This window comes from Mangifera indica, chromosome 15 (genome assembly GCF_011075055.1).
Source record: "Mangifera indica cultivar Alphonso chromosome 15, CATAS_Mindica_2.1, whole genome shotgun sequence".
Lineage (NCBI taxonomy): Eukaryota > Viridiplantae > Streptophyta > Magnoliopsida > Sapindales > Anacardiaceae > Mangifera > Mangifera indica.
In genome coordinates this window covers 2,538,701-2,552,096 of record NC_058151.1, presented here as the reverse complement: position 1 = coordinate 2,552,096, position 13,396 = coordinate 2,538,701, and the positions used below count along the sequence as shown (strand labels likewise).

At 35.2% G+C, this 13,396-nt stretch overlaps 2 protein-coding genes across 3 annotated transcripts; one reads left to right on the top strand and one right to left on the bottom strand.

The window, feature by feature from the left end:
- Positions 1 to 723: 723 nt before the first annotated feature.
- Positions 724 to 4,789, bottom strand: LOC123197315 (zinc finger CCCH domain-containing protein 48-like). Of its 2 annotated transcripts, none has more exons than XM_044611557.1 (9): positions 4,046 to 4,789; positions 3,867 to 3,962; positions 3,661 to 3,750; positions 3,464 to 3,565; positions 2,833 to 2,979; positions 2,559 to 2,678; positions 2,410 to 2,469; positions 1,527 to 1,624; positions 724 to 1,379 (listed from the first exon to the last, which is right to left on the bottom strand). In XM_044611557.1, exons 1-9 carry the CDS (start codon positions 4,424 to 4,426, stop codon positions 1,358 to 1,360), a joined length of 1,116 nt encoding a protein of 371 aa, XP_044467492.1. In that variant the 5' UTR covers positions 4,427 to 4,789; the 3' UTR covers positions 724 to 1,357. The 2 variants fall into 2 exon arrangements, with proteins under 2 accessions (XP_044467492.1, XP_044467491.1); XM_044611556.1 differs by having other exon boundaries at positions 724 to 1,413; positions 4,046 to 4,788.
- Positions 4,790 to 8,874: 4,085 nt separating this feature from the next.
- On the top strand, positions 8,875 to 12,446 carry LOC123197924 (calcium-dependent protein kinase 26-like). The gene is made up of 5 exons (XM_044612442.1): positions 8,875 to 9,054; positions 9,578 to 10,356; positions 10,458 to 10,754; positions 11,358 to 11,768; positions 11,854 to 12,446. The coding sequence occupies exons 2-5, from the start codon at positions 9,768 to 9,770 to the stop codon at positions 12,123 to 12,125; spliced, it is 1,569 nt and encodes a 522-aa protein (XP_044468377.1). The 5' UTR covers positions 8,875 to 9,054; positions 9,578 to 9,767; the 3' UTR covers positions 12,126 to 12,446.
- The last annotated feature ends 950 nt before the right edge of the window (positions 12,447 to 13,396 follow it).

The window sequence follows — 13,396 nt, the reverse complement described above, 5'->3', positions numbered from 1 at the left end:
TAAAGACAGGAAATCTTTTACTCAAACTTCTCTGGCAAAGTGTTGGAAGAGCGCTAACCTTTGTTCGGGGAATTGTATTGCCGAGTCAAGTTGGAAACTTGGCTGCATCAGGCGATGCCTTAGAATATTTAGGCGTGAAAAGCTACCCGTGACAAGAAGATCGGAGGCGTTTGGCCGTAGTGTGATCAAATTGTTTCTTTTTCACAAAGTTGAGGCCACTGTGCATAACAGGTGCTGCATCCTGCCAACTTATGTTTTAAACTGCCTGACAGTCTGAGCTTGGAGGAAGGGCTATGTGTGACCAGGGCTTAAATGGCTTATCACAATGTATTGATCATGGAAGCAGGGCCCATGGGGCCTGTCACAATGCTAGCAGCTCGTGCTTTTGGAGCTCCAAAAATTGTCATTGTGGATGTGGAAGACAATCGTTTATCTGTTGGCAAGGATCTTGTTCCAGATGATACTGTCAAAGTTTGAACAATTTGTAGGTATGTAAGTAATCATATTTGCTTAGCTAAAGTCCCAATGAATAAGCAGCATAACAGTTAGGATCTCTCTTTTGGGATTCAATTTCTATGGTTAATTTGAGTCTTTTACAGGATGTTGCAGAAGAAATGGCACAGATAAATAAAGCCACGGGGAGAGTGGCTGTAATTTGAGTCTTCTGCAATTCTGTTGGTTCCATATGTTTATACTGTACAAATGATAGATAAAGAGAGCATATGAACTTTAGCTACTAGATCAAATTACCAGAAAAGAAAAAAGAAGAGCAATATTCAACGTTTGTTATACATAAATGAAAACATAAAAGACCCTCCCAACCTCCCATTGGCCTTATAATGGTAAGGCGTTGGCAAATACCACAACATAACGACTCAAATTGTTGCATTCATTAGGCTATCATTACATTACAAATTGTAGCATACAGGTGATGGATATAACCAGAGGAAGACTTTGAAAATTCAAGGCAACTTAGAAAAAACTACTTGCATATTTGATGAAAGGCTGGAAATGCTATACGTAATGTAGAGTTTTGGAACTGTTAACTGTTACAACTTATGACAGCTACCTAAGAAAAATGACAGTTGTAAGGTGATAAGGTGTCTACCATTGCTGCTAAACTTCAACAACTAGGATGACATAAATGGCATCTCAACTTATAATTACTCCCGCAAACTTAAATATCAAAAGAAAACCTAAAATATAAAACAAAATGATATAAAATAATGAAGATTAAAAATACATCACTGCAAATATAATTTCACAGGCCATCAAGCTGAGGCAGCTGGTCCATTCCACCATTGCCACACTTTCACTTGACCAGTTCCATCACCAGTGAAAAACAGACCACCAGGACCTACTTGAATGGATCGAATCTCCTGCTTGGCAAAAATTTTACCCCTTTCAGAAAACCTAGACCAGTATACAATAAAGATAATTGTTAAGATGCAAGGCAACTTTGCTGAGTCAATGGTTTGAGAGATGGAAGAGGAGACAAAATACAAAGTGTTAAGCAGAAAACTCACGATGGTAAATCATAGAGGCGAACGGAGTTGTCATTGCAAGAGCACAACAAGACTGGCTTGCCTTCTGAATCAGGCATTCCACACATGGTAAGCAACCCCTGCAGCAGGCAAATCATAATATAATCATTAACTAATAGCACCATAAATATTCCTGAATTCTCTCTGAAGCAGACTTTTAAAGAGAAAAAAAAAAAAAGGAATTAACTACCATCATGACAAAAGATGTAAAGAAATAAGAGCAAACCATTCATAGTTAATTTATACATTACTAAGGAAATTTGAATTGGCCACAGTGTTTTCTTTACAGACAATTTCCTCCACCAAAATAGCATACTTTCAAATTATATCGGAGCTTAATTTTCCAAATGAAAAGCTTACTCCTAGGTGCACCCAGGAGCAATACAATCCAACAACACAAATAACCTCTATTTGTTAGTGTCTTTTCATCATGCAGATCTCATGAAAGAACTCTACAGTGATTCAAGAAAATCTGGATTGCTGACTTATACAACCATCATATGCACAGAGTAAACAAGTAAAACAAATTTGCAAGAAGTTGCAACCAATCAATCAAATAAATATCAGGTATCATAGACATGGGGAAAATGCAATAAAATCTTTTTATGCATCTTTAAATCATCAATTCCAACTCCGCTTTTTTATTATTTGATCAAGCAGACTTCAATGAGCATAACCAAATCTTTACGAAACTCCAAGAGTGTGTTAACTAATTAACATCAATATGATATCTGGATTCAAAGCTACACAGCTAAATTCACTGACACTACCAAAAGTCCACTTTAGATTTTGACTTTGTCATAATTAAAATGTGAGGGCTGATATGCATAACACAGTAAAACAAGAGTTGCAGAAAGTAACATACATATTCTTCATTGTGAGTATATGTCACTTCCAAGTTTCCACTTTCTGTGGCAACCCACACCTACACCAAAGAAATAAATTAAAATTGGTAAAATCTATGACTTGTGCCAAAAGAAAGAAGTGTGAAATGAGAAATGTAATGCCACAAACCTTTATTGTTTTGTCCAATGAGCATGATAAGAGAAACTGATCCCAACAAAGAAGGGACATGACAACTGAAGTATGCTCACTTAAAGTTTGTATGCACTGCAAAGTTCCAAGACTCCAGACCTAAAAACAAGCACAATAAAACATGATGAACAAGAAAGAATGAATAGCATGTAAAAATCTATTATTATGGCGCTTTGGAGAATTGCCAAAGTTTATCCACTTAAAATAAGTGACAAATTATAGCAAAATTCACATGATGGTAGCACCAACTTACTTTTATAGAATTGTCCATAGAACCAGAGTAAAGTCTATTAGCTCCAACCACTAATGATACAACTGCAAGATTGTGACTTTTGAGTGATGCCGCCGGTTCAAAGCCATTGGCAGCAGCATTAAATTTCCATGCCAATATAGACCCGTCCTGCACCAAGGGATTTTATATTAAGACAAAGAATATACGCTGATTTCTCAAAAGAAAGAAAGAGATGAAGCGAGCACGTCAACATATGCAAGGATCTTTGTAGTGCACTACCTTTTCTCTAAAGGGAACAGAAAATTCATGTATGACTGGAAAGGATTTTCAAGGATGTAAACAAGCATTCCGCATATAAGCCAAAAATACAGTTACATTTGTTTGCATGAAATATTATGGAGCACATATCATAGCAATTACAAATCATTTAAACAACAGTAGAAGTATTGAGTATTGCGATTTTCTCCTTCAAAAACACAGTGGATCATTCAGAAAATGTCAGCTCCGCCTCATGAATCCCATTAAAAGAAGCCTAATATACAGCTCTTTGCCAAGATAGGAGTAGGTAAAGTAAAACGAGATTCAGAGAAAACAGAAACAAGAATAATCTACTTTTGCTGGGAATAATCTACTTTTAGTAAGAAATTATTACCTGTGTACCAGCTAGGAGCAAATCATTCCCCACCGCCATAGCATAAACTTGTCCTACAGGTCCACCAAGACTGAGATCAGTATTAGTTTGGGTATTCCATGCCTGCAATAACATCACAAGTCCCATGAAGGAATATATCATTTACTAGCACTACCTTAAGATTGCCTCGTAAATTTTACACAAGAAAAATATATTACCTTGACAATATTTGGTAGACCCACAAACATCCAAGGACCTTCATTAATCATACAGCCAACTTCACCACCTAGATTAACCACACCCAGACACTACAAAGAAAACATCAGCATCAATTCTCTTACCATCCAATTTTTTGTAAATCAATGAATTAAGAAACCCTACCTTTTACCAAGAAGTCAAAAACCAATCAATCAGAATAACACACCTGACCAGACGCACAATCCCAAACCCTCACAGTCTCATCTTGACTTCCTGAATAAAGCTTATCGGATCCGGAAGGCAACGCAATTCCACTCACAACCTATTCAAATTAATAAACCCATTAATTCAAAAGAACCACCCAAAAAAAAAAAAAAAAAATCTTAAATATTGATAAAAGCATACCTTCTGGTGGCCTTCAAGCTGCGTCAACAGCCTGAAACCCTCACCCAGAAACCAGGAATGCAAAAACCTACACTTCTCTCCATAACCACACTTCCCTTCAACCCAATAAGTACATATTTTCTCTGTCTTCCTCACCACCCGATTATTATTCGCAACCCGACCCCACGACGAATTCGCAAACCGCTTCGTTGGGGTTCCGTTGGCTGGCCCCATCGTGTGCGGCGGAAGCGGCAATTCTCTGTGCAAGAATGGACATGGAAATCTGTTACACTTTCCTGCCCGCCAATGGTAACAAACTTTCTGCTTTGTGTCGCTCGTTGAAGGCCCAACTCCCAACCGCTGGAACACGCGCTTATTTCCTCCGCCCTCGTCTGAATCCATAACCAATTTTTTTCAACGGCAGAAACACGAATACTTCCGTACAATCACAAGCTTGCTCGAATCTAACACGTGCCGGATTGAAACCAATCCGATCATAACAAAAACCCTAATGGTAGTGATGATGAAAATCTTTCAATCGTAATTTCGTATATCGGTTTAATTAAATTTTGTTAATGTAAAGAACCCTAATCTGATATTATAAGTGTTGGAATTTGATTGTGGGGCGCGTGTAATTGATACGTCTTTCTCAGAGGTTTCTGTGAACAGTAGAATTGAGCTAACGGAAATGGAAAGAGGAGTTGCTGGGGCTAGGGAAGATCGCCGTAGCTAATTTAATTCGGGCAAGCTTTATTACAAGGATAGTTGAAAAAAACTATTGGGTATAAATTAATGTTATATTAAGTTAAATTAATATTTATTTTATTTAATTAGCAATAATAAAATAAAATTGAAGAATTGAGCTGAAAGGTGATGATTGAAAATTGTAGAGAAAAGCTAAAGGAAAATTATATTAAATGCCCATTTTATTTTTTTATTAAGCAAAAATACCCATCTCTCTTATTTAGAGCTAGCCACGGGCCGGTTTGGCCCATGAATCGGACCGAAACCGGTCCGGATAAAACCAGAACTGGAACCGGAATCGAAACCGAATTTTGACGGTTTGGTTCTGGTTTATATAATTTAAAACCGTAAACCGCCGATTCACATCCAGTTTATGAACCGATGGTTTAGGGTTTCTAAACCGATAATTTTATTTTATTTTATAACATTTTTTATTTTTTAAAATTAAAAAAAAAGGAACCAACGGTTCCCTACAAATATGCAGGGACCGAGTCCCCTACATATTTCAAAATCTTTTGCAGGGGGTTGGTCCCCTGCAAACGATTTAAATTTTTTGTAAATTTCGTTTCACCTCTTCTTTTTTTAAAATTTTTTATAAAAAATTTTCCTATATATATTCATTCAATCTTTCAACTCTTCCATGCTAAATCTTCAAACTCTCTTATTTACTCTCATTCTCATTCTTTCAATTTTTAATACTCTTTCAATTTTTAATACTCTCTCAATTTTTTAATTAAATTCTCTCAAATTTAATTAAATTATTTCTTTATTTTTTATTAATTTCAATTTCAATTTTAATTTTTATTATACAATTCATAATTAATTATAGAATTTATTCCTATAATTAATTTTATTTATTTATTTATTATCTTTCATAATTAATCTTATAATTTATTTTTTATTATGCAAAGGTAAAAGAATTACGTAGGATTTAATTATTCTAAACCTCAAGAAGATACGTAGAAAGCTTAATTGAAAAATTAAATCCAAACCTTTCTTTTAATTTTCAATTATTGTAATTAATAATTTAAAAATTAAATCAAGATCATGTATTAGAATTGACGGTTCAATATCGGTTTCGAATCGGGGTCATGAATCGGAACCGTCGGTTCCGAACCGGGGTCATGAATCGGAACCGTCGATTCCGAACCGTGAACGACCGTCCTATTACGATTTCGGTTCAGGCTCCTTAATTTTTCAAACCGTGAATTGACGGTTTCGAGCAGAAACCGCCGGTTCATGAACCGTGGCCAGGACTACTCTTATTCTTAAACAAAAATGTCTATTTTTTTATTCTTAAGTAAAAATACCCTAATTTTTTTTTAAAATACCAAAATTATCCGTAATCACATCTATATAAACTCTCTTACTCTCACTCTCATTACATATATTTTTTATATCACTTAAACACTCACGCTCATTTTTACTTAATATCAATTACTATAGGTTCGTTTGGAAAGAAGAAATTCGTATTTCAGAATTCAAATAGAAAAAAATCAATTCGTAAAAATTACATTGAAAATAACATGTTATTGAAATACCCTAGAATGTTAATAATAAAAAAAATCACTCAAAAATATAAAAAAACAGATCTGAATTTCAAAAACTACACGTTCAAATAGCTTATGAATGAGAAAACCGAAAAATCAATCTAAAATTTTGTAATTACATCGTAAAACGTGTCTAAAAAAACACATCGTAATTACAAATGTCAAATTTGAAAACTATATATCAAAAAATTCTAACCCGGTCATAAACAAGCTCAAAATCATAAAAACCGAAAATCTTAAATTTGATAAAACAAAAAAAACTGCATAATACATACTAAAACAGTTTTATTTTGGCCTCCAAATTTGGCACAACCGGGTAAGCTAGTTGTTATTATAGAGCTCGAAACGAGCTTCACGTTGATATATTACAGGCCTCATAACTCCTCATGGATTAAAAGTTATGGTAGTTCAAAGTCTGTCTAATATAGGTCTTATAGTTTTAAAAAAATTAATTTCCACCCAACCCACTGTTTTCACGGACTGCCCAACGATTCAATGTAAAATTTCCCATGAACCCCAGTGGATCTCCCCATCTTCCCCCTTTCCCTAAAATTTTGAAAACGTTAAATTTCCTCCTACCCCACGGGCGCCCGTGAGAGGTTATTGCAACGCCGACAAATCTAACCTATTTTTCGGTCAAAAATCGTCATTTCAGCCTCTAATTTCAACACAAATCAAATCTACACATCCAATAACACAAAACCACTCAAGAAATTCAAGCAATACAACAAGAATCAAAACATTTTATGTATTATTTAAAATCAAAACCCTAAACATTCAAACCTTCAAATCTCCTTCAAATCTCAATAATCCTAATAATAAATTGATTCAATCTCCTTCAAATCTCAATAATTCTAACAATAAATTGATTCAAACAATAAGTGGAACGATGTACTATCCTTATTTGTCATTTTTTATTGTCGAAAATCAAGAAAAGTCGACGAAAAAGATGAAAACTCGTTACACTCGTGGGAGATTCGAATTTTCTCTGATTTTGAACAGTAAATCAGTGGGAAATGAGGGGTTTATATATAAGGGCAGTTTGGTCATTTCCCAAATTGAGGGTATTTTTGATTAAACCTTATAGTTTTGGACAATTTTGCTTAACACCCTTTAGTTTTGACATTTATTATAATTTCCCAAAGCTAAATAAATCAAAACGCTAAGAGTTGAACGAGAGTCCAACTTTTCTTATCTTCTTGTCCAGATCGACATTCACATTTACAGTGCTTGAATTATATTTTATATTATGTATTAAAAATATAATTTTATATATTATATATTAAATATTATATCATATTATATGATATAATTGGTAGGAAACAAAATATTAATAAAATAATAAAAAATATAATTAGTATGTCATCATTTTAAAAAATATCACAAACATCTTTAAAAATTTAAAATTTTTTATATATACCCCTATTAATTCATCATTTTACTAAAAAGTGTATTAATCTGTATCGATAATATGTATCGTATTATATGATACATATTCTATTGTACGATATATTCATTATACTATATTAATTAGGATATATTTTATGATACGTATAATTTTTTATATGTATCATATCGTATTGTAAAATACTAATAACTATACCCACATCTCATTAAGGAATCGACTACTTCTTATTTTACTTCAGTCATTTTTCATGTCCAAACATAATTAACTATTTTTTATCTCAATTAAACAATCTTGTAGATCTTAGAAAGTATTTTACCCTTTATAATTTATAAGATTTTGAGATCTTTCATTGAAAGATTTTAATGGTTTATTGTGGTGTAGCGTCGGTGGTTATAGGGTAATTTGAATTAAAATAAGGATATCTTTTTAATAAATATTTGAATAAGGGTTAAATGGTGCATTTGGGAGGTTTTAAATTCTCGGGCACTTTGAGGTTTTAAGTAATGGGACAATAAGATTGCCATGTGACATGTACAAAGATTATGAAGAGCCCAGACTAGAAAATAATATGATCACACTGGTACATGATTGAAGGCATGTAAGCGGTGGAGGTGGCCAGGAAAGAAGAGGCTTGACTGAAATTGCAAAGATTGAAGGCATCCTTGTTCTTGAAAATGTAGAGGTTGTAGTTATACTTGTGTTTGAGAACTAAGAAAAAAAGGAGGTAGAGGAAGCAAGTTGTATAAGTTGGCATTGGCACTTGGCAACGAAAACAAAGAAACACAAAAAAAAAATTTGAATCCTATAAGGGGAAAATATAACTTTTCAAAACTTAATTTTAGAGTAAAATTATTAGTTTCTAAGGTTTAGAGGTGAAAATGATATAAATTTTTATAGTTTTTAAAAATTACTAGTTAAATCGATTTTACCTTCTAAAATTAATAAATTTTGTTAATTTTAATAATTCATTGGTGAAACTTTGAATTTTTGAAAGTTGACTGTGGGATTTTGAAATTACATCAAACCTTGGGTGGGTTTTTGGCCGTAGACAAACAAGTACACACCTTGACCTACGCCTATAAGTCTTCAACAACGTTATCCATGTAACATAAAAAATCACACATAAAATTATATTTAACTAAATTAAACTTAGTTTTGGCGTCCGAGGAAGGAGTAGGACTTTAAGGCTTTTGAATTTCACAAAACATTTTCCAAAAACTCCTCTAAAGGAGACCAACGAGAGCCCACGGGACAGGGGTTTTGTTGGAGACTTCAGTCACTGCTCCAACGTCCTCCTTCTCTGTGCCTCTCACTTTGTTTTTATCCAGGTTCTTTTTCTGTTTCTCCTTTTTCTCTTTGTTAGTTTTTATCATGATGTGACTTCTGTATCTGTTTTTAAGTTCGGACATGTGGTTATGATAGTTGTGTTGTTCTATGTTGGTTTTTTGGATCTGGGGTGCATTGTTTGTGGTAAATTTTTATGATTTAGTGTTGGATTTCGGTTTTGTTTGTAAAATCTAGCAGCTTTTTGATGATGATGATGAGTGATGTTTGCTTTTAGCCCTTTGAAGCTGATTTGGGCTGTTTTCTGATGTTTAGGATTTTATCCACTTTCCTGAACAAAATTGAAACTTTTGTTTGTTCATAGATGAGTTGCTGTTTTGAAAAACTTTCCTTTTGTCATTTGTTTTCTGTTCTGAGCTTGAACTGTAGTTTGAATTACTATTTTGAAGTAAAACAAATGATCTGTTTGGTTTTCTTTTTTTCTGGTGAATTGCGCTTGTTTGTTATTATTGTTTCAATTCAGTGACCGTGAAGTCTGTGTGTGTATTTATTTAAATTTTACTTCAGATCCAGTTGATCCATCAAGATTCTGGGGAATTATTAGCTTTGGGAGTAAAGGTTTTGTTATTTTGACATTCATGGTCTATTGGGCTCCTCGAAAGGGCGTTTGCATAAGGATTTTCCTTCAAGTTTTGTTATTTGGGCAAGTTGAGCTTGTTCTGTTATCTCTTGGGTGGTCTCAGAACTAGGATTTGGTATGGCTGTTGCCAAGAGCAACAGCAGCAGTGAACCATCTAGGCAACCTTGTAATTGTTATAAAGCTGCGGGTTTAACTGAAACCATTTTGGAAGCTAATGAGATCTCTGACTTGAAAGATCGATTCATTCTAGGGAAGCAGTTGGGTTGGGGGCAGTTTGGTGTTATTAGGGTTTGCTCTGATAAACTGACTGGAGAGGTGTTTGCCTGCAAATCCATTAACAAAGATAGATTAGTGACCTCTGATGATGCACGGAGTGTAAAGCTTGAAATTGAAATAATGGCTAAGTTATCAGGTCACCCTAATGTTGTAGACCTCAAGGCAGTCTATGAGGATGAAAAGTCTGTGCATCTGGTGATGGAGCTTTGTGCTGGAGGGGAACTTTTCCACCAGTTAGAGAAGTATGGACGATTCTCTGAAGCAGAGGCCAGGATTCTCTTTAGGCATTTGATGCAAGTTGTTCTATATTGTCATGAAATTGGCGTTGTTCATAGAGACTTGAAGCCAGAGAACATTCTGTTGGCTACAGACGCCTCATTCTCACCAATTAAGCTGGCCGACTTTGGTCTTGCTACCTACATAATGCCTGGTAAAACTCTATAATCTTTATTTTCTTTTCATGTCTATTATTGTCCCCAGTAAATTTCAAGGTGTTTGGTGATTTATGCATTCGGGATTTTGGCCAAACAGGGCAGAGGCTGCATGGTACTGTTGGGAGTCCATTTTATATAGCTCCTGAGGTATTGACTGGGGGCTACAACCAAGCAGCTGATGTTTGGAGTGCTGGTGTTATTTTGTATATTCTTCTCAGTGGTATGCCCCCATTCTGGGGTAACACTAAGTCACGAATATTTGATGCTGTTAGGGCAGCCGATCTACGGTTCCCCTCAAATCCTTGGGATAACATATCTGAATCTGCAAAGAGACTAGTCAGGGGAATGCTTTCTACGAATCCTTCTCAGAGGCTCACTGCCCAGCAGGTTTTAGGTATGGTAGATGCTAACTTTTTTAACTGAGAATCCAAGTCTTAGATATGAAACATTTAAGTTCAAAATCCTGTTCTGGGTTCTGGTAACATATGGGAGACATCTTAATGTCTTTGTTCAATTCTATGCCATTATTAGCATCTAAAATTGAAATACTGAAAAAAGTAGATTCATTGAAGGAAAGACGATATATGCCTGATGTTATTGTAAGGACATTTATATGAGTACATTCCTGAAATGTTGTTTAATTATTTTACGGATGATTACATTCAAGCAGACCCTTTTGGTGTCCATCTTAGATTGCAGTTCTCTCTCTCTCTCTCGCGCACGTTCTCGTTTGTGTGTGTGATGCAAACAATATCTTTTTGTAAGTAATTTTTGAGACCATCAACCAATAATTGTTTTTATATCAATGATTCTTGTTGTATTAGAACCTTCTTGATGGGGATGTAGCTATGATTACTGCTGCCTGTGGTAGGATTTGTACAAATTGAGGCTAATTACTTGTATAGATGACTAGTGCTGGTTGGGCCGGTAATTAGAAAATTATCTCTTCTTACTTATTGCGGATATTTCCCCTTTGACAATTCTCTTACTCTTGTAGATCATTCATGGATGAAGGATGACATACTGTACACTGAATTATTGGGTGGGAACAATTTTGAAGGTTGTCAAGAATGGGATTTAAAAAGTGACTCATTCTCTACTCCATTTATGATTAGGAATCAGGACATCAGCTTTGGCTCTGGAACTGGATCACCAATTGTTTTCAATGCTGAATCACCTGCATTTACATGCAGAACGTCATTTTCATCTTTCTTGGTGGAACCTTCAACACCTTGTTCTGCATCTGCTAGGTTTTATTTCTGTAGTCCCAGCAATTCTAATACCTTGGAATTCACTTCTCCTGTACCCTCAATGCCAAGTTTTTCATTTTTTGGCACTGGTTCCATTCAGCAAGGTATTTCAGTGGATTGTTCAACCAGCATCAGCAGACTTGATGCAACTAATGGAGGTAATTAAGTTTTCTATCTTTTTCAACCTTCAGTCTTGTTCTTGCAATTCTTTCATCTAAATTTTATATTCAAATTATCGGGCAGAGGCTAGCTTGGAGGAGGTTCTTACAGTACCCGATCCTTCTCCTTCCTTTGGGCATCAATTGAGAGAAATGGAACATAAGACAGCTGAAGTTAAAAGAGCAGGAGGGAGCATTGGATCCAAGATTTCGGGCATCCACAGTAAGAGGAACCGAACAATTGGTCTTGGTGAGAGGGAGCAACTTGATTTTGTGGTGTCTGAGTCAGTGATCCGTTGGGCATCATGCACAAATATTTCAATTGCCCCATCCTTAAGATCCTCTCTTGTGTGTTGAAAATCCGAACAAGACAACATCATAAGTTGAATCGGAGGGTTTGACAGAGTTATAAAGCTGAGAAATTGCCATACTCATGAAATTTTTTTACAGCTTATCTGTAGTACTATCGTGTTTGTGTTGTAAAATGGTGGTTAATGCTGGTGAATAGCAGCAGTTTCCTGTTAGCTTCAAATGGGTTGTGTTGTAATGTAGTGATGTGATGTTTGGGCTGGTGGTTGGTGCCATCGTTAGCTAGTTGTGTGTCATAGGCTTATGCCACGTGTATAAAAGTGGATTTTGATTTTGATAGAATGAAGTTTTTCAAGTTTGGTGATCGAATTCTCTCTGTTGATCATCCTTGAATGTTAATCTTTTAAGCATATTTTCTGTTGCAGACCTGTAGAATAACAAATTCAGATTTGGAGAGCAGAAGAGTCAGACCTGTAGACAAAGAATTCCAGACGAAGAAAGCTTCCAGATCACTCAAACTTGTGGATCTCTCACAGGAAAAATATTCAAGTAAAATACGCAGCTTTCAGAATGTAAACTCAGCAACAATTTGTAATTCAATACTGAATGAAAAAAAGAAATAACAAGTTCAATTTCAGTAGTACTTGCAGCATCTAATTACAGAATTGAACATAACCAATGCAATAACAATCTAATTAATCAAAGCAGTAGAACAACAATAATTAAAATGACACAGCAACAAATAAAAGGCAATTTAGTATCAATTCCATTCTCCTCTCTTCTTGTATTTATAGGCAGTCTTTCTCTTCCACTTTCCTCATGGCTGCTTAATTTCTTGCTTAATCTTCTGCCCACGTTGCCCTCTTTCCCACTAATCCATTTCCTTCCAATTGATCAGGGCCCCTTCCAGTTACTTGCTGCACGTTCTCCACTTCCAGCATTTCCTCTGAATTTTCCAGAATATCCTCATCAGCCCTGCATCTCATGACACTTCCAGCTGGATCACTTTGTGGGCTGCCCTTTTGGATTTTAGTTTTGGGCCTGCGAAAGTAAACTCTGGAAATGAGGCTTCCATCATTTTCCTTGAGTGAGTTTGCTCAATCCATTTGGAAAAATCTTTGACGGAATCTATGAAGTATGGAAACAGCTAGAGTTGGTAGGGCCTTAATAGAGTTGACTTGTTTGATTTGCTTTGCCAAATCTGTGATTATGAAGATGATAAAGAGATATTGTAATTTCACTGCTGGAGATACAAATATAGTAGGATCATTCTCAGGTAGCTTCAATGGTAAAGGAGTGAGATTTCAAAAATAAAAATA

Coding starts and splice junctions, on each gene's coding strand:
- LOC123197315 (XM_044611556.1), bottom strand. CDS start 4,426: ATGGATTCAGACGAGGGCGGAGGAAATAAGCGCGTGTTCCAGCGGTTG. Junction 3,963..4,045: donor AGCTTGAAGGCCACCAGAAG/GTATGCTTTTAT, acceptor TAATTTGAATAG/GTTGTGAGTGGAATTGCGTT. Junction 2,679..2,832: donor CTATGGACAATTCTATAAAA/GTAAGTTGGTGC, acceptor GCTTGTTTTTAG/GTCTGGAGTCTTGGAACTTT.
- LOC123197924 (XM_044612442.1), top strand. CDS start 9,768: ATGGCTGTTGCCAAGAGCAACAGCAGCAGTGAACCATCTAGGCAACCT. Junction 10,357..10,457: donor TGCTACCTACATAATGCCTG/GTAAAACTCTAT, acceptor TTGGCCAAACAG/GGCAGAGGCTGCATGGTACT. Junction 10,755..11,357: donor CACTGCCCAGCAGGTTTTAG/GTATGGTAGATG, acceptor TTACTCTTGTAG/ATCATTCATGGATGAAGGAT.